Source organism: Phyllosticta capitalensis (assembly GCF_038381095.1).
Source record: "Phyllosticta capitalensis strain CBS 128856 chromosome Unknown BKA78scaffold_6, whole genome shotgun sequence".
NCBI lineage: Eukaryota > Fungi > Ascomycota > Dothideomycetes > Botryosphaeriales > Phyllostictaceae > Phyllosticta > Phyllosticta capitalensis.
In genome coordinates this window covers 912,597-936,073 of record NW_027117444.1, presented here as the reverse complement: position 1 = coordinate 936,073, position 23,477 = coordinate 912,597, and the positions used below count along the sequence as shown (strand labels likewise).

Sequence of the window (23,477 nt, the reverse complement as noted above, 5' to 3'; positions counted from 1 at the left end):
GTGCAATGTCACAGGTGCAATGACAGGAAGAACATTTGCTTCTAGGCGAATAGTCAGTAACATAACGTAATATCACTGCCCTTGGGTCTACTGACATGACGGGATGTGATTTTCGTCATCTGGGGAAATGGGTGGATACACCCCTTTCCACCATACCCAAGGTTTAGTCACATTTGCTGTCTCCGTCATTCTCCTTGGGATGACTAATCAAATTCTATCCCAGCTCTTTTCTGGCATAATTCATGCTTTGCTCCTGACGGCGGACACAAAGCTTTCGGAATCGCTTAGGTTGTTGTGATCTATGTGTGGTGTAGTCATCTGCCTTCATCCGGGTAGCCCTTACGGCGCTTCCGGGTGCGGCACCGGAAAGACGCAACACCAAAGCAGAGATTGTCTGCCCCAGATCAGCATCTCTTCATAGCATCCGATCCATGTCCTCGATGAAGATGCATTATGATAGTCAGGTGAACTTTTCCCAGTGTCTTTGAATCTATGGAAGGATCATATGTAGGTTTTTGAAGGTAACCCAGGGTTTCTTCAAACGCGCACAACCACTTGACTGCCTCATGGTGTGCGTAATCTATTGTTCTGCTGAAATTTAAGGGTGTCAGGTCTAAGTGGGTTCTAAACCTTGTAAAAGCAAAAGGCGTGATAGAAGCCTGGGTGGGTGTTAGAATATCAAAAATTTATCGGGCCAACCTAGACTTACTTGCAGCGTCCATCTCTTCTGAGCTGATCAGCAGAGGGCCCCTGTCCCTGCCTCGAACACCCATGCGCTCGCTGAGGGGTCCCAGCACAGGGTCGCCGTTTTCCTCATCCCAGATCTCGTTGAAGGGTTTGCGGTATTGAAGCTCCAGGTTGTAGTCTTCTGCCAAGGCACGGAACGCCTCCCACGGCACAACATACTCCGGAACCTCTTCGACGGCCTCCTCGAGAAAGTAAAAGTATTTCCAGCCAAAGGGCGGTCTGAAAACGCCGTCCGGAGGTGTCTTGCCAGGAAATTTGACCCTGTAGATGCTGTTGCCCCACTCAACGCAGTCTTCCACAATTTCGCCATTCTCTTTTCCGTCCTTCTCTCCGTCCGCAGCTGATTCTTCCTTTGGTGGGTCATCGAGACTCTTTTCTGGGTCCCAATCGTCGTCGTCGTCATCAGCAGCAGCAGCCGCAGCCGCTGCTTCTACCGATGCCCCTCCGTTGGTATTTGACGTGCCGCCATGCTTCTTGTGCCATTCCTCAACCTTGGCGGAAAGTACGTCCGAGTTTGGAATCACACCGATGAAGCGGCCGCCTTTCCTGAGCGCTCCAGCGACATTGCGGAGCATGCCTCTGGCTTTTTGCTCATTTTCAAAGGCGTAATGCATGCAGAACATCATCGAGACCACATCAAAACCCCCTCCGCCCCAGCGCTGGCTGACTCCGCCGCCTTCAGGACCAACGCTGGGATCAATGCCGACGTCTTGAATGATGGGGATGTCGCCAAGCCATTCCCCGAATCCATCTTTGACGAAGAATTCGCCTTGGAAAATGCGCTGCGGTCGACCTCTGTTTGGACGTCTGGACATCTGGTTGTATCGATCCCGAGCCTGGTCGATCGAAACATCGGCAGGATCCACGCCCACGTACAAGTCCACTCGCTTGGGCGCCGATTGCCATTTCTGCAAATCTCCTCCCTTTCCGCATCCCACGTCAAGAACGAGAAGATTTTGGCCGTAACTGTCTTCTCCCAAGCTTGCGTCTGGGGGTGAAAATTTCTGGATGATGCAGGACTTGACCCAATTGTTGAAGCTCCTCAAGCCCTTGATCTTGCTGTCCGTCTTCCGCCATTCGCGGCCGCGCTCTGGTACGGCATTGTAGTGCTGTCTCACAACGTCATGCACGCCTCTTGCTGCTGCTGCGGCTTGTTGCTCTTCCCTCAACTCGCGCTCTCGTTCTTCCTGGCGTCTTCTGGCAGCTTCACGCTCCGCTTGCGTGATTCGCGCAGCTCCTCCAGGGCGTTTGAGCTGGCGGGGAGGTGAGCGAGAAGGGGACCGTGGTTCATCCTCAGGGTCCGGGTCTCTTGGTTCAGTGGGCTTGGACGGAGGTGGTCTGCGATCAACCGGACGGCGAGTACGAGCTGCAGCTCCAGGTCGCTTGCGAGGTGGTGATCCTGACCTTGAGCGCGAGCGCGCACGCTTGTTGCTGGGCGCTGGAAACCTCTCCCTCGGCATCGTTATGATCTCGTGAGCAAGTAGACCAGCGCGCTCGTGGTCCCTCAAAGAAAGCCAAGGTATTGGCCGGAAAAGCAGGGAGCCGCAGAGGGTAGATGGTGTTGAGTCTCGCGGTATGAGGAGTGGCCTGATCTGAGAGAGTGAGCAGGGCAATGGCAAAGAAGGTGAAGGTTGAAAAGAGAAAGTCCTACAGCTAAGTACTGAATGCAAGCGTCCAAGCTCCCGGTTCCTTACGTTGAACTGTGCCTGGTGACGCCAAAGGCCGAAGTATGCCCAGTTGGCCCGAGCGCCGCCCTCCGACAGCTTCGCCCGCGGCAGCAGCACCGTCGCCTCGCTCAGCACCTCTACCGTAAACAACACCTCATCCGCCCGCCTCTTTCACCGACATCTTCCATTTCAATCTTCCATCTGGCCGAAGCTTCCACCCCCGGTCACAATGGGAGACCCTCAATACGCCAAGTACCCCAACCTGTCGCTCTCCCAGCACATCTTCCACATCACGAACCCGTCATCCTCCAAGACCACCCAGGAAGCATCGCTCAAGACGCTCCAGGATGCAATCAAGGAGCATAAGATGGCGCCGCTCTATCGGCATCTGTCTCACCCGTCAGAGGGCATCCTGAACGCCCCCGGCGAAGGCACCGCACAGCAGCACGTCAGGCCCAGGCGAGCTTCCTCGAGCATAGGCACGCTGCTGGCCCCCACGAAGCAGCCGGCGCTCAACGTCACATTACCGTGGGATGAGAAGCTCTACGAAGAGCTGCGGGCAGATAACGAGAAGGAGCTGGAAGCGATTCAAAAGGAAGAGGATGACGCCGTGGAGAAGGCCGGTGAGACGGAGATTCAGACGGCAAGAGGCAAGAGGGCAGAGTTCTGGACGCGTGTGGGAGACAAGGTTGGTATTTCTGGACTATGCCCACGGCGAAAGGCTAACACGGGCGCGTTTGCAGGATAAAGCCATTGCTGCTTACGAAGACGTCTTCGAAAAGACGGGCATTCTCGGCACCAAGATCGATCTCGTTCTCGCCATCATCCGCATAGGACTCTTTTTCGGCGACAAGGTCCTCGTCAAGAAATCTGTGGAGCGTGCCAGTACTCTCGTCGAGAGTGGCGGTGACTGGGACCGCCGCAACCGCCTCAAGGCCTACTCTGGTCTCCACTACCTCACCGTGCGCAACTACAATCAGGCTGCCCCGCTGTTGCTGGACAGCTTGTCGACCTTTACCAGCTACGAGCTCTGCAGCTACTCGGCGCTCGTCATCTACGCCGTCCTCGCGGGGTCGGTTTCGCTCAAGCGCGTCGACTTCAAGTCCAAGGTTGTGGATGCTCCGGAAATCAGGGCCATTCTTGGAGACGGGGAAGACAAGCTTTCTGCCATCACTGGTGCCCTCTCGTCGGGGCCAGCCGCAGGCGACGAGGAGATGGCTGACGGCCAGGCGACTTCGTCATCGGCTACACCGTCGGCCCCGGTCAACCTCACGACGCTGGGTCAGAGTGGATACGGTGCTGAGAGCGAGGCGCAGATTGACTTTAGCCCCCTTTCCAACCTCGTCAACAGTCTGTACCAGGGCAACTACAGCAGCTTCTTTGTGGCGCTGGCGGCAGTGGAGGAGAAGTTCCTCAGCAGTGACCGTTACCTGTACGAGCACCGGCGTTGGTACGTGCGGGAGATGCGTTTGCGGGGATACCAGCAGCTTTTGCAGAGCTACAGGGTTGTGGGTCTGCAGAGCATGGCCAACGACTTTGGCGTGTCGGTCGACTTTCTTGATAGGTAAGCGAAACAGATGAGTGGTATGATGTGGTGCTAATCAGGCGCGATAGGGACCTGGCCAAGTTCATCGCGGCGGACAGAGTACCGTGCACAGTGGACCGCGTGCGCGGCATCATCGAGACCAACAGGCCCGACGACAAGAACAAGCAGTACAACGACGTGGTCAAGCAAGGCGACCAGCTTATCACGAAGCTTCAAAAGTACGGACAGGCTGTCAGGCTGAGGGGCAGCGAGCGCGGCTGATATGGGGGTGGAGCATGGAATGGTGGCAGAGAAGGAAAAGAACAAGGCTCTAGAATAATGGAGATAACCACATGGTGTTGAGGATAAGGCTGTCCAATGGCGTGTTACCCGTTAGCGGAGCGGGACCGGAGCGCTGGGATGAGCGTGCGCGCCGGGGCGGCAGTGGAGCGGAGTCTCAGAAATAGTTGGGCCAGCGAGAGCCGCGAGCCGCCGCTGGGGCTGCACTCAGAAATTCATTTTTTAAGCCGTGTCTTTCTCTCTTCTTCTTCTCGACGTCTCGTCTCCCGTCCCCTCTTTCAGCTCACATCCTCTCTCGCTTCAATCCCTCTCGCCGGGACCCTTGACGCGAGATTCGCGAGACCGAGCCAGATCCAAGATCATTTCCAGATCGATTCCGTCATTACTTGCCTCCGCGCCGACCACCGACGACGACGTATACAAACATGAGCGCAATTGGCGGATTGGGCGCGCGGCGCATGGCCTCTTTGGGCGGGCGCACGCAGCTGACTCCCGGCGCTCGTTTTTGCCTGTCACGTTCGACAGTCACATCCACAGTCGGCAGTACGTCCCACACCCCACGTACCACTCGACAGGGTTCCCCCAAGAGGTCCCTGCGTTCGACGACGACATCTGCTCCCCCAACTCTGAGTCGTATTTTCTTCTTCTAACATCCGACTCTTCAGCTGCATCTCTGCGCGCCTCCCCATCCTCCTCTCGCCGCTCCATCTCCTCCACGCCCATCATGAAGTCCCTCAACATCGACAACATCAACCCGCACATTCGCGCCGCGAAGTATGCCGTGCGCGGCGAGTTGGCCGTCAAGAGCGAGGAATACAGAGCTCAGCTGGAGCGTGGCGAAAGGGGAAACCTGCCCTTTGACACTGTCATTGCTGCAAACATTGGCAACCCCCAGCAGCTTGACCAGAAGCCCATCACCTTTTTCAGGCAGGTTGCCAGCATCTTGGAGAACCCCATTCTGCTCGAGCACAAGGACGTCCTTTTGAACGCCCTGGGATACAAGGAAGACGTCATCGCAAGAGCTGAGAAGCTGCTCAAGGCTGTTGGCAGCGTTGGTGCCTACAGCCAGAGCCAAGGCTCTCCGGCTATTCGGGAGGAGGTGGCCAAGTTCATAGAGAGTAAGATTTCGTTTGGCGTGTTTCTGGCCCCCGTCAAGTTCTAACCATCATTTCAGGGCGAGATGGCTACCCCGCGGACCCCAAGAACATCTTCTTGAGCAATGGCGCCTCCGCTGGTGTCAATGCGCTCCTGAACATCATCTGCGCAAGCCCCAACACCGGTGTCCTGATTCCTATTCCCCAGTACCCGCTCTACACCGCCACCCTCGCTGTCCTCAATGCCACCGCCGTGCCCTACTACCTCGACGAGGCCCAGGGCTGGGGCACCAGCTTCGCGGATATCAAGGCTTCGTACGAGAAGGCTGTTGCGAACGGCACCGATGTCCGCGCCATTGTCGTCATCAACCCCGGCAACCCCACTGGTGCCACTCTTTCTGCCGCCGACATTCGCAGCGTCATCGAGTTTGCCGCAGAGAAGAAGCTGGTGGTCATGGCCGACGAAGTGTACCAGACCAACGTCTTCACGGGCGAATTCATCTCCTTCAAGAAGGGCCTGCGCGACCTGCAAAAGGAGCAGCCCGGCAAGTTCGACGACGTGGAGCTGGCCTCGCTGCACTCCGTCTCCAAGGGCATGGTCGGCGAGTGTGGTCACCGTGGTGGCTACTACGAAATGGTTGGCATCGACGAGAAGGTCCAGGCTGAAATCTACAAGTACGTCAGTATTCAGCTCTGCCCGCCAGTCGTCGGCCAGTGCATCGTGGAGATGATGGTGAACCCTCCCAAAGAGGGCGAGCCCAGCTTCCCGCTGTACAAGCAAGAGTACGACGGCATCTACAAGGCTCTGCACGAGCGTGCCACTGCCCTGTACCAGGCCTTTACCAAGATGGAGGGTGTCGAGTGCGGCGAGCCTGCGGTAAGTCGCAACATTTCCACTACCAACCCTGCCTCAGCTAACACATTAACAGGGTTCCATGTACCTCTTCCCTACCATCAAGCTCCCCGCCAAGGCTATCGAGCAAGCCAAGAATGAGGGCCGCCAGCCCGATGAGTTCTACGCTTTGCGCATGCTCGACGCCACGGGTATCTGCACCGTTCCCGGCTCCGGTTTCGGTCAGAGGGAGGGCACCTGGCATTTCCGCACCACCTTCCTTGCCCCCGGCACCGAGTGGGTCGGCCGCATCGTCGACTTCCACAAGAAGTTCATGGACGAGTTCAGGTAGATGTCAAGTACTTCCAAGGGGTGGGTGTCTTGAGAATCCGTGTGTGAGGAATACCGCTTAGAGGACAGCGACAAAAAGGAGAAGAGGGGACGGAAGATGAAGAATTCACTCAGGGATATCCAGCGGATTTTGCATGAGCTCTCCTGAATTCTTAAGAGCTCGTTTACATTTTTTCATTGGTTGGCAGAATACCCGCTCCTGGCCGCGGTTCGACCTGGACCGCCTATTTCATGGCAAGAGCACAAGGTTTCGATTTCACTTTGATGGCATGCACCATTCTTGTACACGCGATGATTTGGTTTCTCGTCATGTCAGTCTGGCTGCTTCAGCTCTGCTCATCCGCAGGAGTTGGTCAGACTGGCATCGTGTACAAAAGCGCATCTCCGCTCGGTGTTTTGAAAACAAATCTAGGACACTTGAAAAGTCTTGAATTGATGCGTAAAATCTATTCAGGGAGGCATATGCGACGATGCAAGTGCATTGATTTTGCTTGAATAGTAGCACAGCGACTCCTTTTCTTTCTATTGGGTCTAATACAACAGTGATTGGTCAACCAACTCGACAGTATCCTTTCCAAGTATCCTCCGTTGCCTTGCATTGCTTTGCCCATCGATCCGCATCCAAAGTGGAGAAGAAATCGCTCAATCCAATATGCTTGGTCCAACCCCGCAATTCCATGCGACCCAGACTCGAATTGCATGGTAGATAGAGCAGAGGTTGAAGAAAGATCGAGCTTCCCGAGCCGTCCATGCTACATTCGAAATCTGCCAAACTGCAGAAGAGAATCAAAAAGCATTATGACGGCTGTCCAGGCGCACTACCGACAGCTTGACCCTGTGGTTTCGCTGCGGATTGCTGAGGAAGTTTGCTCCGATCGCCCACCTCGCGGTCTTGACGACCTCGTGCGGCCCCGCTGCCACCACCGCGGTTTCTGCCTCCACCTCCGCGACGAGGTCCTTTGGGTGCGCTCGGGGGAGGTGCAGTCGAGGTGGACTGGACTGCGTTGGCCACGTTGTCGTTGCTGCCGCCGCTCTTGTTGGTTCTGGTTTTGCCGCTGGCTTTGGTTTTGCTCTCGACGTCAGGCTGGGTCTTGTGTTCCCTCTGCTGCTGTCGACGTCCTTCACCAGTGGAGTCTCCTTTTTCGTTCTTCTTCCTCGAGCGCCCTGCGCCTTTCGCGGAAGAGCTCACTCCAACATCATCGGGAGTTTTGCCATCCCCATTGGCGCCACCTCCGCCGCCGCCACTTCTACCACCCTTGCTTTTCCCCTTCGAGCCCTTCTTCGTCCCCTGATCTTTCTCCTCAGCCTTCTTCGTCGCTGCTTCGAGTTCCATGGCCCGCCTACTCTCCTTATCCCACCATTCCTGGAACTCCTGCTCCTGTTGAATTTCCTGCAAACTGCGCTTGGCCGCTGCGTCTTTGATCATGGCCTTTTCGGCCGCCTGTTGCGACAGAATCTCCTGCATCGATAATTGCAGTGTCGGTTCCGAATGCTGTTCCTGTTGGATGTGGCGGATTGATTGCGGCGGCTGAGACCCCAGCGAGTTTTGGGTAATAGCAAACCCTTTTCCATTATTGGCTGCTGGTGCTGACATAAGTTTCGTGTTGTCGTTGGACGCGTGAGGAGATGGTTGGGGGCGGTGAGAAGTTGGTTGCGACGGAGTAGGTGCTTGCGTTGGAGATGCTTTGGCCTTTGCGGATGACCCATTGTTCGCGATTGTTTGACGCATGGTTAGTTGCGGTGTACTTGGTTGACTGGATTTGGACTGGGGCGTGGGAGGTTGAGTGGGTGGCTTATTTGCGGGATGTTGAGGCTCTGTCTTTGCGGCGGGAGATTTCATCTGCCATGGGGACGTGGTTTTTGACTCCTCTGCGACGTTGGCAAGATGGGTGGCAGTGACCTGTTGCTGTTGGAGTTGCTTTTTGCGCTCTTTTTGCGACATTTTTGCAAAAGACGCTCCAGCACCTCGTTCCTCCTTCTTTTGTTCGGAAAGTGCGATTGAAATGTTTGAGGGCTTATTGGAGCCTTCGGCAGACATGATGGCCTTCAAGTCTAGCTTGTTCGTCGCCAGCGGAGCGGTTCCCCAGGGCTGATCTGCTTGTCTCGCCAATGGGGTCGCGATTGGAGGGAAAACATCGTCTGCAAGCCAAGAGCTCGCTGAATGGACGCTAGTTGTAGCTGCTGGAGCAGTCTTTCGGTCAGATTTTGGTGTAGAAATGATATCGTCCACTATCTTGTCCCCGGTGGCGGGTGGAGATTTAGATGAGAGTCCGCGACTCTGCTCACCATCCAGATCAACCTCCTCGTCCATGTCAAACATCAGATCCGCCGCTGCGTTGTTCGCTTCTGTCGAGGGCCTAAGTGATGGACTTTCCGGGACAATCTTTGACTCTTTTCCTGACCGCCTGCGGGATTTTTGCTGGAGGGGCGAACTAGACAGTTCGTCTAAGCTCCCGGGCCTGAAGGACATCGGTCCACGATCATCGGCATACTTGTTTTGGAGCATGATGGCATCAATCTTTGCTTGTCTTCGACGATCGATCTGTTCGGCCAGATCCGGGTATTTGTCCAACAGGAGCAACTCAGCCCTACCACTTCTTGCGAAAGGCATGCAAGCCAATTGATTTTCGCGCACGACCTCATCCAGCTCCGCAAGGAGATCTTCGTCTAACTCCTCGAGGAAGCCTGATTGGAGGACTGACTCAAGGCTCAGGCAAGCATACTCGAGCGCGGCATCTTTGAACTCGGTCACAGCGCAGGGTGAAACGGCATTAAGCAGTTGGCAGACATTTCGGACCGTGACTATGATCGATTAGCAATGGTGTCATGACAAGGAACTGACGTCTCACCATGACGGCCGATGGCCTGTTGGCAGACCTGGGACAATCTATCCAACATGAGTTCGTTTGCCACGGACAATACGTCCATAATGTGATCCAGGTACTCGTTCAAAGCGAGAGCGTCTCCAAGGTTGTCCGAGACGAAACCATGGAAGATTTCATCGCCCGTATCTCCGTACAAGTATTGCAGTACCAGGTCGAATATCCGTTTATCGATGTGCTCTAAATCGACTTTGATTGCTTGGTGAGGATCAGTCCGTCTTCCTTCAAGCCATCGGCCAGCAGCGCGGCCCTTGAAAAGACCCTCGAAGAAAGGACAGCGCTGTACCATCAAGTAACTGTGGACCGGAGCTTCACCATCGGCAAGTTGGACAATTACATCTGCATCCTCAAAGAATGCGGCGTCTTGAATGGCATATTGCAAGTCTTGCGCCAAGGATCGCCGAGGTCTTATCATTTGGCGAACAGCTGGCTCCAATTGCTTCAACTCCAACTTGGCAGCCAGTCTCATCAACTCAGTCCTGGTTTGACGGTATCTGTAAGCCATTTTTGGATGCTGTCTCGTGTAATGCCAAAAATCGACAATGTTGTCAGTGTAGATGTAGAGGACGAAGTTGAACAATGTCAGGGTGTCAGCGTGACGTAAAGTCATCACACCCCTGCCGGACTCTTCTCTGCTGAAAGATACAATGTCTCCGAATTGAGGATCTGAGAGCGTGTGAGAACCGGATCTCCGAAGCGTAGACAATGCTTGCCGCAGAACCTTGCTGCGACTCGCGACCATGAACTGATGCACTGGGATCTGTACATCAGCCAGCGATGATACGACCACGAAGTCGTACTCAGAATCATTCTGACAGCTCTGCGTGGTGTTCTTGAGATCTTGGTCAAAATCGTCAGAGTCGAGGACACGTTTGACGAGGTGATGGAAGCCAGGAGGCCTATCGTCCTTCACATCAGCCTGCCCCAACCAATCGCGGAAGAGCAAAAGCGGCTGAACATCGTTCCAGAGAGACTGCTCTGCAACCAAGATCTGTTTCCTCGTGACGTCACAGTCCTTGCGGACGGCAGCGTAAGCGCCAGATGCAGAGGCTCGGACAGCAACGACGCGTGTGAGACCAGGTACACGTTGGAACTTGTAGTCTTTCGGTTTGTAGTCTCCGACCCCAGACGCCGTAGCATCCTTAATCTTCACTCTCTTGACTCTCCGCCAAACGGTGCCGGCGTCGGTGGTGAGAATAATGGATCCATCTTGGTCAACGCCAACATCGCGCGCGGCCATGGAGCGCTTCTTCAAAGACCATATGCGATACGGTTGCGAAAGAGCGCCCCGGATTTTGCTCGGATTCGTGGTAGAAGTATCCTTGTCTTGGGCCGTCTCAGAGCGCTTGTTCACAGTGACAGTGAATACCTCTCCAGCTGTGGACATTGCGCAAATTGAGTCACCCCCAGCGGTGATCTTGCAAATTTGGTTGGGCTTGCTGTCATATTTGGTAGTGAGGAAGCTGGACTGGAGAAAATGGTTCGAGAAGCCATCGAGCGGGAACGTGATCCTGGCGTATCCGAAGTTGGCGAACGTCCAAACTTCATGGTTCTCCAAGAGACAAATTGTCGCTTTGTCGATGGCACAAACGGATCGAATTGGTGAAGTGAAAAGTGAGGCGGCGACTTTGCGAGGAGTTATTTGACACTCCAGTGATCGCGCATCCGAATCCACAATCCCTAGCTGGCCTTCATTCTTCCCAAAGGTATACAAGGAAGAAGAGGTGAAAGCCACCGAATGGAGCCTGGACGCTGCGATGCCCAGGACAATCTCCTTTTTCAGGGGGCCAAAGATCTGGCGCGGCAACGTTTGAATCGGATCCTCATCTTTTACGGCACTCTTTGGCAGGGTGTATCCCAATTGCCCAAACGAATTGTTGCCCCAAGAAAAGATCTCGCCCTCGTCGGACAATGCAAGGGTATGGTTTTGACCGAGCGCGACAGCGACTATGCGCTTGTGTGCAAGTCCTCCTCCTTCTATACATACAAATTGGAATTGGGTTGTCTCGCTGCCTGTTCCAAGTCGGCCACCAGGACCATGGCCACAGATGTACAGGTTTGCCTCTGGATCTGAAGTAAGAACAGCGGTGTGGAGCTTGGACAGCTGCACATCCTGGACAACTAATGGCGTGCTCCTGATGAAAATTGGCAGATCGGAAACCATTAAGTCGTGAGCACTTGGAAGCTGTCTTTCAGGATCCTCCAGATACCTATTCTCGAGATACTCGCGATAGAATCGCTTAAGGAGATGGTCCGGCCGCCGGAGAGTCGGTCGCTCGGGATTTTGTCTGTCATCTTCATCGCCAAATCCGAGTGTGACATTTCTGTTGCTTCCAAACATGAAAAGCTCGTCGCCGGCAATGTCTACCGATGGGACAACTTTTCTGCGAGACGGTCTGTCGTCATCTCCAGAGCCTTCATACATCCAAGCATCTTCGTTTTCGCCCTCTTCTCCGGCTCCGGTCCACTCGTGTGATTGTGGGCGCAAGGTACGATCTTTGATGGTCGTGGCGAACAAGTCCAGTGGCCCATTACCCTCGCGATCTTTGATCTTCACGAGTCCGCCCGCATGAGCAACTACTCCACCGACACCGTGGCCGAGCGCATCCTTCACATCTCTATCGATTATAATGCGCGCAATCGAAATGTTGCCGAAGTAGAACGCGCGGTGTAATGCCGTCCAAGAATTCTCCAAGTCTTGGGCGTAAAGATCGATCTGAGGATGCTCCAAAAGCGCCATCGCGAATTCGAAGGAGTTCTCGCTGGTTGAAGTCGCGGCATGGTGGAGAATTGTTAGACCGTTCGCGTCCTTGGAATTAATGTCTGCCCGAGTAAGAGTGACGGGTCCCCTGTACCTGGGCCCGGAATCCGCCTTCTGCCGTGTCATCAATGTTGGGCTCGCTCCCAAACTGCTTGGGCTTTCTAAACTGGTGGCAAAAGTGGATGGACCAGCGCTTCGTCTCGGCGGCGGTGCCGTGCGAAGATTGCCTTCCAGCAAGTGCCGGAAGTTGTCGAGATCATTTTCGAGATAGTATTTCCAAAGATAGCCACTCATGTGCAGCAACAGAATTGTCGGAGACGGGCTTCCCGTGAGCTTCGGCGATGAGGCGACCTGGCTATGACTGCGCAGAGTCAAGGCAATTTAAAGGTGCCTGCTGGCGAAGCGCGAGGAAGTCTCCGAGGGGGAGAGGGGATGCGAGCGCAATAGGAGGCTCAACAATAGGCAAGTGGCGGACGCGACTGGGCGCAGGCGGGGCAATGAGCGGAATGACGGTGAACGTGAAGGCGGCGACGGTCGAGGATCCTGTGCGAGGCGCGAGTCGTGGACGTAGAGGTTGATGGGGAGGATGATTCCTGGGTATTTCGCACGTTTGTTGGCAGGCTTCGAGGCGGGCTGACGGTTGGAATGGAGAGTGGACAGTGTCGGAAGCCGGAGGTGATGGCGGCGGCGGGCGGTGGTGGATCGATAAGATATGATGGATAATAATGCCGCGGTTGATGTCCTTCGCGCGGGACAATTGAAACGCGACGAAGGAACCAATGACAACAATATGACGGCTCCTTTGACCTCACGTCTGTATCTCAGACCGCGCCCCGTTTACAACATCGGATCCATCTTGCACTTATACCTAGCTCGATCATGCCCAGCGTGACCGTTATGTCCTTCAACACAAGACGGTCCGGCCAACTCCTCGACCGATGAGCAACGGATGCTCCAACACGTGCAAGCGCGATTTGGCACCAGCTCGTCGACATGACGTTCGCATACGCTTTACCCCACGCTTCCAAGTGTCCGACTATTTCGGCCTTATTTTGCAGACCTCGATTTCCTTCAATGTCAACTCCTCGTTGGAAGCAGTGAGTTTTCAGAATTTCATAGCGCGAGAACTTGTGTGGAATGATTTTCCTTTGATTTGATACACTGCTAGTACAATTTATGTCGCCCGGGTGACCGGAATTATTTACGAAACATGACCCATCTCATATTACAGGAAAAAGGAGTGACAATGGGGGAAAAGCGCGTCCAGCAAGTCTTTCCCTCCCATTTGCGCCTAGGCTTCAAGTCCAGTATCGAATGGAACGCTTTACATGGCCATCAGAGTCGCGAAAAAGGCCGCGAACACCGAACCAATGGCGAGCGTGGTCTTGCCAGCACCGCTGGTGTTGCCATTCGACGAGGCGGACGAGGAAGAGGTAGCCTGCGCAACCTTGATGCCGTAGCTGGTACCGGTCGAGACTACAGGGGTAGCGACACCGGGGGTGTTTCCAGCAAACGTAGTGGTGTAGACGGACGAAGCAGTCGTCGTGGCCGTGCAGGCAGTCCAGGACGTCCAGGGGGCGTTGGTCGACCAAGGTCCTGAAGTCCAGCCTGACCAGGAGCTAGGGGGGCAGACAGAACCTCCCCACCAGCTGGTCCAGGGGCCGTTTGTCCAAGCACCAGACGAACCAAAGCCTCCCCAGGGGCTTTGACCTCCGAAAGGTCCCTTTCCATTGCCGGGAGTCCAGCCAGCAGCGCCGACACCGTTGCCACCATTGGCGTTGGCCCAAGAAGACCAAGCCGAAGGATAAGCACTGCCACCAGACGTCACCGAGAAGGTAGCCTCAGGGGCAGCGGTGATGGTAACACCGTTGTTGGCGCAAATTTGCGCAATTGCTTGGTACGCGGCTTTTTCAAAGTTGTTAGCGCTCCTGCGTGCGCGAATTGAGCGAATCAAGGGGTCTTACAGTTCTTGTCCGAGTCGCTGCAGCTGGAAGAGCCGATGCAAGAGTTGAAGTCGTCAATGGCCGTGGTGTTCTTGCAGAGGGTGGAACCCTGGCTCCAGTCGTTCCACTTGTTGGCGCAGTTGTTCTGGCGGTGTATGTTAGCGCAACGATGCCCATTGTCCGACGCCCAAGGACTGGAAAGTCATACAGCGCAGTTTGCGGGCCATGCAAAGGCCTGGCTGGCCATTGAGGCCACGGCAGCGACGAAGATGGTCTGGGACTTCATTTTGGAGTAGGTTTTGATTCTTGCTTGTCGCTTCTGTGTTGGTTTGTTTGGAGAGAGTGGGAGAGATGGTGATGAAGCGACCAGAACAGAAGAGCGGTGTAATTACTTATAGGAAAAGAAGCCCAACGGATGGGCAAGGGAGCCAACGTCATTAGACTGACAGGCGGTTGCAGGAAGAGACGTCGCTGACGCGCTTACCGGGCGTCGAGTCGGCTGCATTGTCAGCGAGGTGACAGTAGCCTGGGGACGAAGGGTCAGCCCTATGTCGGACTTGGAGGAGCGGGGAGCCGCTAGACACCAACACCGTCGACCCTAGGATGCCTTGGCCTCGTTGGGACCGTCGGCGGTGAGATTGACGCGTGTTTCCTGGCCAAAATGTTTAGTTTGTGGCCGCTGGAGCCAGCCATCCAGCCACCGGCCGAAGTCTTTGACGACACCAGCCACTCGAGAAGACCAGACTGCATCGTCGTCAAGACTCTGCGCCTCTTCCTGCTGACTTCAAATTTGCTCCAGTCATCTCTTGCGCCGTTGCCAACATGACAGTTGGAGCTTGCGACAGCTTTCATGACATTCCTACGGTTCCCTCACGTCTTCGACGTGCACAAAAATAAAATCGAAAGGGCAAGTCTCCGAGCACGGAACTCGGCTCGCGACAAGCACCACTCAGTCAATGCAGGCATGCAGATTTACACATCCGGATACCCGTTAGTCTCGGTTGCTGAAGAGCGCCATGACGAAATCCCAAAGATGAAGAGCACCCGCGTCGTCCACGGCGTTGGTAGGACAACTTTGTCATGGAAATTTCAACGACGAAGCTAGGCTGATGATTGATGCAGCCCCCACCTAGCAACGCAATCTGTTGCTTTTGATCAAGTGATTTGTTTCCGCCTCATCATCTCGGCCAGCATGTTTCTGTCGCAGGCTTCCCAAAGAGGCAATCACACTATTTTCCAGTTTATTCTCTATACCTGCACATGTAGATGGCAATATGATTGAAACTTCTCGATCAAAGTACATTCGCGATTTGCCAAATACAAGGACTTGGACTTTGTTGCGCCCGCATTGGCTCTGATGGTCCGCTGGTGATGCCTCACCTTCCAAGATGCAAATACTGAAGTGATGCTTTAGCACTGACCTCGTGGCCGCCACGGTGACGAATGCTCTCCATGGTGACGACAGCAGAAGCTGTGAGCAACCGGCTGATTTCTTGCCTAGTCTCGGCGGTGATACAGAAGACGACAGAAGTGGGAAGAGGGGACTGGCGGGCAAACATTTTCGACGGGCATCTCACCTTGCATGCCCAGCACCAGCACCCGAAACGTCGTCTGGCACTGACGCGGCCGCTGCACCTTCAGGCTGTCCAAAGTCAGTTGACTGTATGTCGGGCACGAAAGAATTGCTTCTGCTGCACTTACAAACACGGCCAGGTAATGACTCTGGGCGTCACTGTCAAACACTACCGCGACCGTGGTAGCTTTGGTCCCTGCATTCCCTGCAATCCACCAGCCACACGGGCGGATCCACTCCAACATCCTTCCAGTCGATCCTTTTTCCCAGTTCAAGGCTTCCCTGCACCGACGACGACTACACGACTACTTGTGGCAATCTTGCTACTGTATGGATCCACTGCGCAATTACTTCTACTTGCTAGAGGCTCGTTTCCTGGGTATGATGAAGTCATCTCTGAGACGCCGGCCATCAACGCCGTGCTAAACCTTGTGGCTCCCACTACATCTTTCCCGGTCCTGGCCTTGACCACCATGAAATAACGCCACCTCTATCATACAGCCCCTTCTCAACCGTCGGCATTCGCATCACAAATCAAGTCATGTAGCCCTTCCCTGAGCGACTGATTGTGTGCCATGACGAAGAAGAGCTCTTCCATGACGGGGGCAAAAGCCTTGCGGACCCAACTTTCTTCCTTCGCGCCCACTGACTTTTCGCCATTCACGTCTTCGGCGCTGGCCGGCGTTGTTGTGCTCCGCCTCACAGGAACAACGTCCAACCGTCGCGCAAGGTTGCGCAACACCATGACGGATCCCCCCGAGAGACCCTGGGGGACTGCCAACCCATCAAAGGCTGTGTTGAGCCACTTCATGTCGCTGACATGATCCATCCGGATGCCGTTGGAGCCACCATATCCTCCATTCAGTGTCCCATATGGTCCGTACAGTGGCTGCTGAGACGGTGGATTCGTCGCTCGTGCTTGGGCGACTGAAGCTGGCGCAGACTGGTTGTGTTGGTTCCGTTGCGGAGCCTTGTCAGAATTATCTGGCAAATGCGTTATCACGTGTCTTGCCACGTCGAGGACGGCTGCTGCTCCTCCGTTCCTCGAGAACCGCCGGCAACCTCCCCAAAGACAATCATGCTTCCTTTCTGCCGATGTTTCCTCCTCTTTTACGCCATTCGCTGGCGGTTTCTCCATGTACCAATTCCCGTTTGAATCTTTCGAGCATCCAAGATGGGCCGAGAGGATATGATCCCACATCTGCTTCGTTTCTTTCACAAACTCACCACACTCCTCTCCGCCTCCTTTCGATCCGTCCGGGAATGCAGAGTCTGAATGCCACATGCACTTGATGAAGGGTCTATTCCGTAAGTCCACTGGAACTGTCCTTGGCCTAATTCCTTTGATCGTGTACTTCGACTGCCCACCAGCGCTGACGACCTGTGCTGAAGCTGTCGGAAATGTGGTCGAAACGTTTGTGATGAAGTCCTTAGCCGCCATGAGGGGCTTTGGCGGTTTTCCTTGGCTTGCGGGAGCCGCATTGCTGCCTGGGGTTGAAGGAAGGGAAGACGCTTGGTGCTGAGCCTGAATTTTCGAGATGGGTCCGTTGAATGCGGCATTGTAAGCTGTCCAGAGGGCTATCTGGGTAATCTCGCCATTCGGATCTTCCTCAAAGCATGTCTTCAGCCTATGAAGCTTGTCAGTTGTGCATCTTAGGTCTACAGTATGGGTAGCCTACCATTGGGAACTGCGGTCAGGTTCGTCAAGGCTAATCAACTGCTCGATTACGGCGCTCGCAAGCTTTGCTGCCGTCTCAGGAGTAGCAGAAGGTGCTCTTCCAGGAGGCCGCTGTTGAGCGGGCATTCTCATAGTTTGAGCGTTGTGGAGTAGCAAGCGCGTCAGCACCTTGACCAAGCCCTCTACATCGACATTTCCAGCCAGAGTCGCAACATTCTCGGTGGTAGTGGTGTACAGGTAGAGGAAGTCCAAGCAAGCCTCCCGGAGGTGCTCATCCTCTACCAGCATCCAATCACACACCTGTTGGATAACTTGCACAGGAATGCCTGAGAGCTGGTAGTTCGGGTCTGCACTCATGGCTATGCGCGCGAGAGCGCGTAGAGAAGTGATAATGGTGGCCCTATCAGACGAGCTTATTTGTGCGAGAAGAGTTTGGTACAAAGGGTGATCGGGATTGAGTATCCAGTATCTGGTGAGCTGTTCGGCAATCTCCAAGGCATAGTGTTTAAGTTCCACAACAGAGGCGCGGGGCGGAAGGCTGAGAGCAATCGTGATAAAGTCCTGGATCTGCGGGAGCTGGGCGACATAATGGGCATTGGCGTCCAGCATGACAAGATTTCGGACGACTAGACCAGCCTCGTGGATGCGACCAAGAGCTTCGCTGAAGTCCTTTGTTTGGATCTCGTCATCTGTCGTTGTCAAGGGGGTGTGAGAGTGGATTTTTCTCAGGAGATCCGAGGTCCCACTGATGCCGTTCAACGTGTCGTTGCGCAAAAGCATGGGGTCGTCCTCGACGTAGCATATCTCCCATCGCACCCCATAAAACAACGTGCTGACTTCTAAGAGCCTCTCGATGAGTGTTTCGGCAAGACCGGGAAAGCCGTCAAATCGATACTTATCACCCCGCTCGTGGGAGATTTTGACAAGATGATGAAGGGCGTAGGCTTCCTCCTCGACGTTCCCAGACTTTAGAGCCAGGAGGGCACGGATGTATATATTCGGTCCAGCAAACCCAGCTACATGGAGATCATCAGTCATGGCTCAATAATCTGTGGTATTGACGATTCTGTTGAACGTACTGCCTGGGAGCATCATTCCCTTGTTCTGATAGGATAGCCCGGACCGGCGGCTGGCAAGCCTGTTGCGTACATTTCGAAATTGTTCCGGGGTATTGCTAGGCGTTGCAACGGCCTTGACATTGGAAGGTAGCACCGGCTTCGGTTCGTAATTGGTGATTAGGCTTGTGACGTTGCCGCTCGCGCCGTACTGGCCGTTTTGTTGCGAATGAGAGTTGGAGGCTGGAGTCGGGGAGTGATGGTGACCGCTCGATCGAGTCTGGCGGGTTGCGCTCGCCTCGGGCTGGAAGAGAATTCGTTGTGGAGGGGCCTGTCGAAGAGCTACATTTTGGGCATTAGTCTACACGCTGTGGTGGAATATCAGGCAATGGCATCAAGATGAAGTATGCGTGGAGAATCCTGGGTTCATTCGCCCAGCCAGATTCGACGGTAATATGACTTTTCCCGAGCTCACTTACCTCGAGTTACTCTCCCACCAGTGCTGCCGGGTTCGTCAATGTCCATCTTGTCTTCTCTCGGAGTCCGCTGTTCGTCCTCCTCCGACTCGTCGCTCTCTTTATCCTGGCCGTTGGCCAATTTCTCAAGCTCTCTTTCCCGAAGTGCTGGAGCTACAAAATTCTCCTTGGTGCGCGTAAGCAGGTCACCGCCTCTGGCAGATACGTCTTCCAAAATCTCTTTTGGCGGCGGCTCCTTGCCGTGGAAGTGGCTTATCTCATAGGCTCTGTACCGTTGGTCAGCCTCGCAGGCGCAGGTGCGGTGAATGATGCAAGGGCGTACGCAAGGTTCTTGTAGTAGATCGTCTTCACCAGGAAGGCTTGGGTGGTAGCATTGGCGTGCGAGGGAAGGAATTCAGCAGCGATCCTCCGCCATGCCAACTTGTTGTTCTTGGTATCCGAGACGCGGTCGTAGCCACCCTCTTCGCAGACGCGCTCGTAGAGGCGCAAGAGGTTGATGTGACGTTGGCCAATCTTTGGGTCGCGTTCTAGGGTTGTACTGCGACACGAAATGAGCGGTTGACCAAGATGGCGTAGTGCGGCAAAAGCAGAGACATACCCTCTCTGCGCGTGGTACTGCTCAAGCTTGTTGAGGAATTCGTCGTATTCGGGCGAGTGATCGAATGATGGATCGCGTGGTCTAGCTGGTGCCATTGTGATGGGCGAAGCGGGCAAAAGCGCAAGTCTTCATGCGTCGCGCGGTGACAGGCCCGACGCGCACGATCAACGGGACGTGCAGGTCAGTCAGGTCGGGTTGGATGGCTGCTCCAGTGCTCGCTCCTTCCTTGCCTGCCCGCTGCTGGGGCCGGCCCGGAAGGACTTCGGCTCTCGCTTAACTTGACCCTTTGGGATTAGCCCGGCCTTTCTGCTAACTACTACACTCTCTCCTCCTCTGCTCTCACCTCTGTTGCCCGTCTACCATGTTATTTCTCCTCCAGCCATGTCCTCTCTAACAACCTCTCTCCCTCTCCTCAAATGCTCCTCTACCGCACAACAGTCGGAGCCCTTCCACTGGGTCCACATATCTTCGCCTGAGCTATTCGTCGTCTTTGACTCTTCACATGCCCCGCGCGCCCAGCATGGCGAGATCAGCAGTGCTCAAAAACTCCAAGTCATCCGAGGGGCAGACTTGTTGGTATGAGTGCAAAGATCCCTGTTGCACCATCCAACCCATTGCTGTCCAGAGGCTTGTGCTGCCTTTGCCCGTTTCTAATAATCGATGCAGGAAAGTGTCGATATCATGCTCAATGTTCGAAAAGCAAATGTTGTGTTGGCAGATGCGCGAAGCCAAGGCCGTCAATTACGTGTTCATGAACTACCAATTTCGGCAATGACTCGCCCTGGCACGCCAGTAATAGCGATCAAGTACAGCAGTCTGTCGGATGGAACGGTGTGCTTAACCAATCTTCTTTCCAGCCTGTCACTCTCGCAAGACTAACCTCCACCAGACGAAGAGATTCCAATTGAAGTTTGTCTCAATGGACGACTTCCGCATTGCCCACCGCATCTTATCCGTTTCGGGCATACAGATCTCAGAGAGCGCTGGTGTTCCCAAGCCAGTCAGCCGGGCTTCATCTTCTCATACGGTGCCAGCTTTCAATTCATCAATTCCGCCTTCATCACCACCCAAAGTCGACTTTTGGAACACCCCGCATGAGGCAAAGCGTCCTGCAAGCTCTGCGGTTTCTGCTCCTCGACTTGCAGCTGTCAATGAACGACCATCTCCACGACCTTTTACGGCACCCACCTCGGATCCTGTTGGTCCCAGTTTTTTGCCTCCGAGACGAGAGTTGCCTTTTTCTCGGCCACCTTCTAGCTCAGCTCAGTCTCTACCGAGTCCGGCGGTATCTTCAAATGCAAGCTCAGCTCTGAATCAGTTCCCAGATGACAATAATCAAAATCGGCGCAATATCCCGCACAGTTCTTCGGCCGACCTACCGCCTCTGCTGCCTCCACGACTGGCTGCTCTTGCCGGTCAGGAACAAGTCTCTTCCTCCAGCGCATCATTGGGCCACGGCCGCCCCAGCCTAGATACGCCTACCCAGCTGCTTCATGACTTGCAGAGTAGTGACTTGCATTCGCTTGAACAGCATCATCCAAGCTCTTCTTCTGAGCCACATCAAACAAACATGGGTCAGTCTTGGGGTGGCAGGAGCAGAACTAATCAAAGTTCTATTTTGGGTTCTGGTATATTCAGAGATCGCGCGGACAGCCAAGTCGCAACTCCCGCCGGCAATGTAGTCTCCAGTGGCAACAATCCAGCGCTGGCATATGCTGGGGATGCTGCCCTCGCGGCCTACGCAAGTCAATCGGCGCGAGACCGAGAACATCAGCTTGATAGCATCTTCGCCAACTGCATCCATGATGACAATTTCATCGTTCTTTGCCAAGATGTCGCTTCGCACTGGCAGCGGTTTTATCTAGGATCGATTTAGACGGTCGGGATGGAAATCACTTGCAGACTACTTTCAATACATTCTTGTTGCTACGGGCTTACGGGGTCGAGAGCGGCCGCTGAAGTTCTGACACTCCTTCCCTCATACACCTGAGTTGGTGCGCCCAATTCGATATCGCGAGCGTGTCAGCTATGATATTTTATGTCTTCGTGGTACCTTGAGGAGCTTGCAGGCGCAGGTGCAGACGCGCGGGGTATGGTCGCTCTCGAAAGCGATGGCGGATACAAGCAGCATGGCGCAAGATGGTAGGGCAGATAACAGCAATACAGAGGGAGGGATCCTGACGAAGACCACAAAGTTGTTGTCTTTCAGCTGTAGAGGGGCATATCAGAGAACGCACCTACTTAAGTTAAAATAGGCATTCAGATTTCTGACCCGCCTTTTCAGATATCTAACCCCGTCTTTTTAGATCTCTAACCCTACCTCCTAAGTATCTATTAGGCAGAACCTCCCTAGGGCAATTAATTATTTAGTCTATTATCTAGTGCGTCGCCTAGCACGCGTTATCTAGTTAGCTAGTTGCTAAGCAGTTAAGTAGTTATAATATAGTTCGTCGTATAATTTATTATATTATTAACTAGAGAGATAGGATTATAAAGCTAAAGAGATAGAATTAGAAATATAACTTAAGTTTTATTTATTTTATTTTATTTTACTTTATTTATTTAGTTTAACATCTCTTTCTTAGTCTAAGACTATTAGAGATAAGAGTTTTCTCTATATATATTATACTATAAAATTTATAGGTCCAACCACAATCATTGAAAACAAACTGAAAAAGGGAATGCTATAAAATAGTATAATAGCCTACTATGGTTTAAACCTATTAGGCACTATCCTATATATATAGCTCTAGACTATTGGGATACCTATCCCCGTCTCTTATAGTCGTTGACTTAAAGAGGGACGTTAAACAAAATAAATAAATAAATAAATAAATAAATAAATAAATATAGGTCTATACCTTAAGTTTTTATAGTACTACTAACTTTTATAGGTTAACCTATAAAAATATAGGTTCTCTATTATAGGTATATTTTTAATAATTATAAAGTAAGATAATTTGGGCTAAAGCCTTATAGTAAGAAGTATAAATAAGTATAAAAGTAGAAAGTAATAAAAGGTACTAATAAAGGAAATATAGGGGGTAGAAAATTTAGGAAGAGTTTACTAAATTTCTATTATTCTAGGGACTCCTAGCTCATTTCCTACATTTTAGTAGTAATATTAGTTTCTTTTATATAAGCTAAGGTAGCTTAAATTTTTTTAGAATTTTTATAAATATTTTTATAGATTAAATCTATATTTATAGCTTCTTTAAGCCTTTTTTATTATTCTTTATATTCCTTATAACTTAGTAATAAGTAGAAAGGAGTCTCTTTAAGAGTGCTATACCTATATATACTATTATTACTCTTTTTAGTATAGTACAGGTATAATTTAAAGTACCTATATCCTATTTTTAACTAATAATAGGCTAATACTAATTCCCTAGGAATTCTATTTAGTATCCTAAGTTTATTTATTTATTTATTTAGTTTAACGTCCCTCTTAAGTTAACAATTATAAGAGACGAGGATAGGTATCCTAGTAGTCTAGAGCTATATACAGGATATTGCCTATTAGGTTTAAACCATAGTAGACTATTATACTAATTTATAGCATTCCCTTTTTTATATTTATTTTTAATGATTATAGTTGGACATTTCAGGCCAAGCCCTTATAGGAAAATTACTAAATTGGTAATATAGGTAAATATAAGTAAATACTAAGTGAGTGTATATTTTAAAGTAAAATAGTAGTATTTTATAGGTAGGGGAGCTAAATATAGGAAAGTGATAGGAAACCTTAACTTTATAGTAAAAGCTATAAAATTTAATAGGTTATCCTATATACCTTCCTATCTTCTTAACCCTTCTACTAGGTATCTTATTGGTTGTTATACTACTATTTAGTAGCTATTTTTATATTTTTAATAAAGGCTAGTGTAGCCTTTATATTTTCCTGATTTTTAAAAAGGTTTTTTTAATACTTAATAAGGGGATGTCCCTTTTAAGTAATTTTCTTTCTTCCCTATAGTCCTTGTATAATAGTAGGA

At 52.5% G+C, this 23,477-nt stretch overlaps 7 protein-coding genes across 7 annotated transcripts; 3 read left to right on the top strand and 4 right to left on the bottom strand.

The window, feature by feature from the left end:
• Positions 1 to 624: 624 nt before the first annotated feature.
• On the bottom strand, positions 625 to 2,207 carry BKA78DRAFT_353550 (mRNA capping enzyme-domain-containing protein; the record flags this gene model as incomplete). The annotated part of the gene is made up of 2 exons (XM_066891575.1): positions 625 to 659; positions 710 to 2,207. The coding sequence occupies 2 exons, from the start codon at positions 2,205 to 2,207 to the stop codon at positions 625 to 627; spliced, it is 1,533 nt and encodes a 510-aa protein (XP_066743310.1).
• A 340-nt stretch (positions 2,208 to 2,547) lies between these two features.
• Positions 2,548 to 4,221, top strand: BKA78DRAFT_344325 (26S proteasome subunit RPN7-domain-containing protein; the record flags this gene model as incomplete). Its single annotated transcript, XM_066890451.1, has 3 exons — positions 2,548 to 3,102; positions 3,158 to 3,978; positions 4,020 to 4,221. Exons 1-3 carry the CDS (start codon positions 2,644 to 2,646, stop codon positions 4,219 to 4,221), a joined length of 1,482 nt encoding a protein of 493 aa, XP_066743309.1. The 5' UTR covers positions 2,548 to 2,643.
• Positions 4,222 to 4,963: 742 nt separating this feature from the next.
• Positions 4,964 to 6,517, top strand: BKA78DRAFT_252656 (pyridoxal phosphate-dependent transferase; the record flags this gene model as incomplete). The annotated part of the gene is made up of 3 exons (XM_066884754.1): positions 4,964 to 5,357; positions 5,414 to 6,210; positions 6,263 to 6,517. The coding sequence occupies 3 exons, from the start codon at positions 4,964 to 4,966 to the stop codon at positions 6,515 to 6,517; spliced, it is 1,446 nt and encodes a 481-aa protein (XP_066743308.1).
• Positions 6,518 to 7,129: 612 nt separating this feature from the next.
• On the bottom strand, positions 7,130 to 12,532 carry BKA78DRAFT_149291 (uncharacterized protein). The gene is made up of 2 exons (XM_066882912.1): positions 9,366 to 12,532; positions 7,130 to 9,318 (listed from the first exon to the last, which is right to left on the bottom strand). The coding sequence occupies exons 1-2, from the start codon at positions 12,451 to 12,453 to the stop codon at positions 7,313 to 7,315; spliced, it is 5,094 nt and encodes a 1,697-aa protein (XP_066743307.1). The 5' UTR covers positions 12,454 to 12,532; the 3' UTR covers positions 7,130 to 7,312.
• An 867-nt stretch (positions 12,533 to 13,399) lies between these two features.
• On the bottom strand, positions 13,400 to 14,533 carry BKA78DRAFT_149226 (uncharacterized protein). Its single transcript, XM_066882911.1, has 3 exons — positions 14,311 to 14,533; positions 14,124 to 14,247; positions 13,400 to 14,064 (listed from the first exon to the last, which is right to left on the bottom strand). The coding sequence occupies exons 1-3, from the start codon at positions 14,386 to 14,388 to the stop codon at positions 13,484 to 13,486; spliced, it is 783 nt and encodes a 260-aa protein (XP_066743306.1). The 5' UTR covers positions 14,389 to 14,533; the 3' UTR covers positions 13,400 to 13,483.
• Positions 14,534 to 16,183: 1,650 nt separating this feature from the next.
• BKA78DRAFT_252931 (uncharacterized protein) lies at positions 16,184 to 19,577 on the bottom strand (the record flags this gene model as incomplete). The annotated part of the gene is made up of 6 exons (XM_066884774.1): positions 16,184 to 17,303; positions 17,355 to 18,369; positions 18,433 to 18,750; positions 18,888 to 19,150; positions 19,207 to 19,422; positions 19,483 to 19,577. 6 exons carry the CDS (start codon positions 19,575 to 19,577, stop codon positions 16,184 to 16,186), a joined length of 3,027 nt encoding a protein of 1,008 aa, XP_066743305.1.
• A 259-nt stretch (positions 19,578 to 19,836) lies between these two features.
• On the top strand, positions 19,837 to 21,838 carry BKA78DRAFT_316486 (uncharacterized protein). The gene is made up of 2 exons (XM_066888622.1): positions 19,837 to 20,313; positions 20,372 to 21,838. Exons 1-2 carry the CDS (start codon positions 20,143 to 20,145, stop codon positions 21,356 to 21,358), a joined length of 1,158 nt encoding a protein of 385 aa, XP_066743304.1. The 5' UTR covers positions 19,837 to 20,142; the 3' UTR covers positions 21,359 to 21,838.
• The last annotated feature ends 1,639 nt before the right edge of the window (positions 21,839 to 23,477 follow it).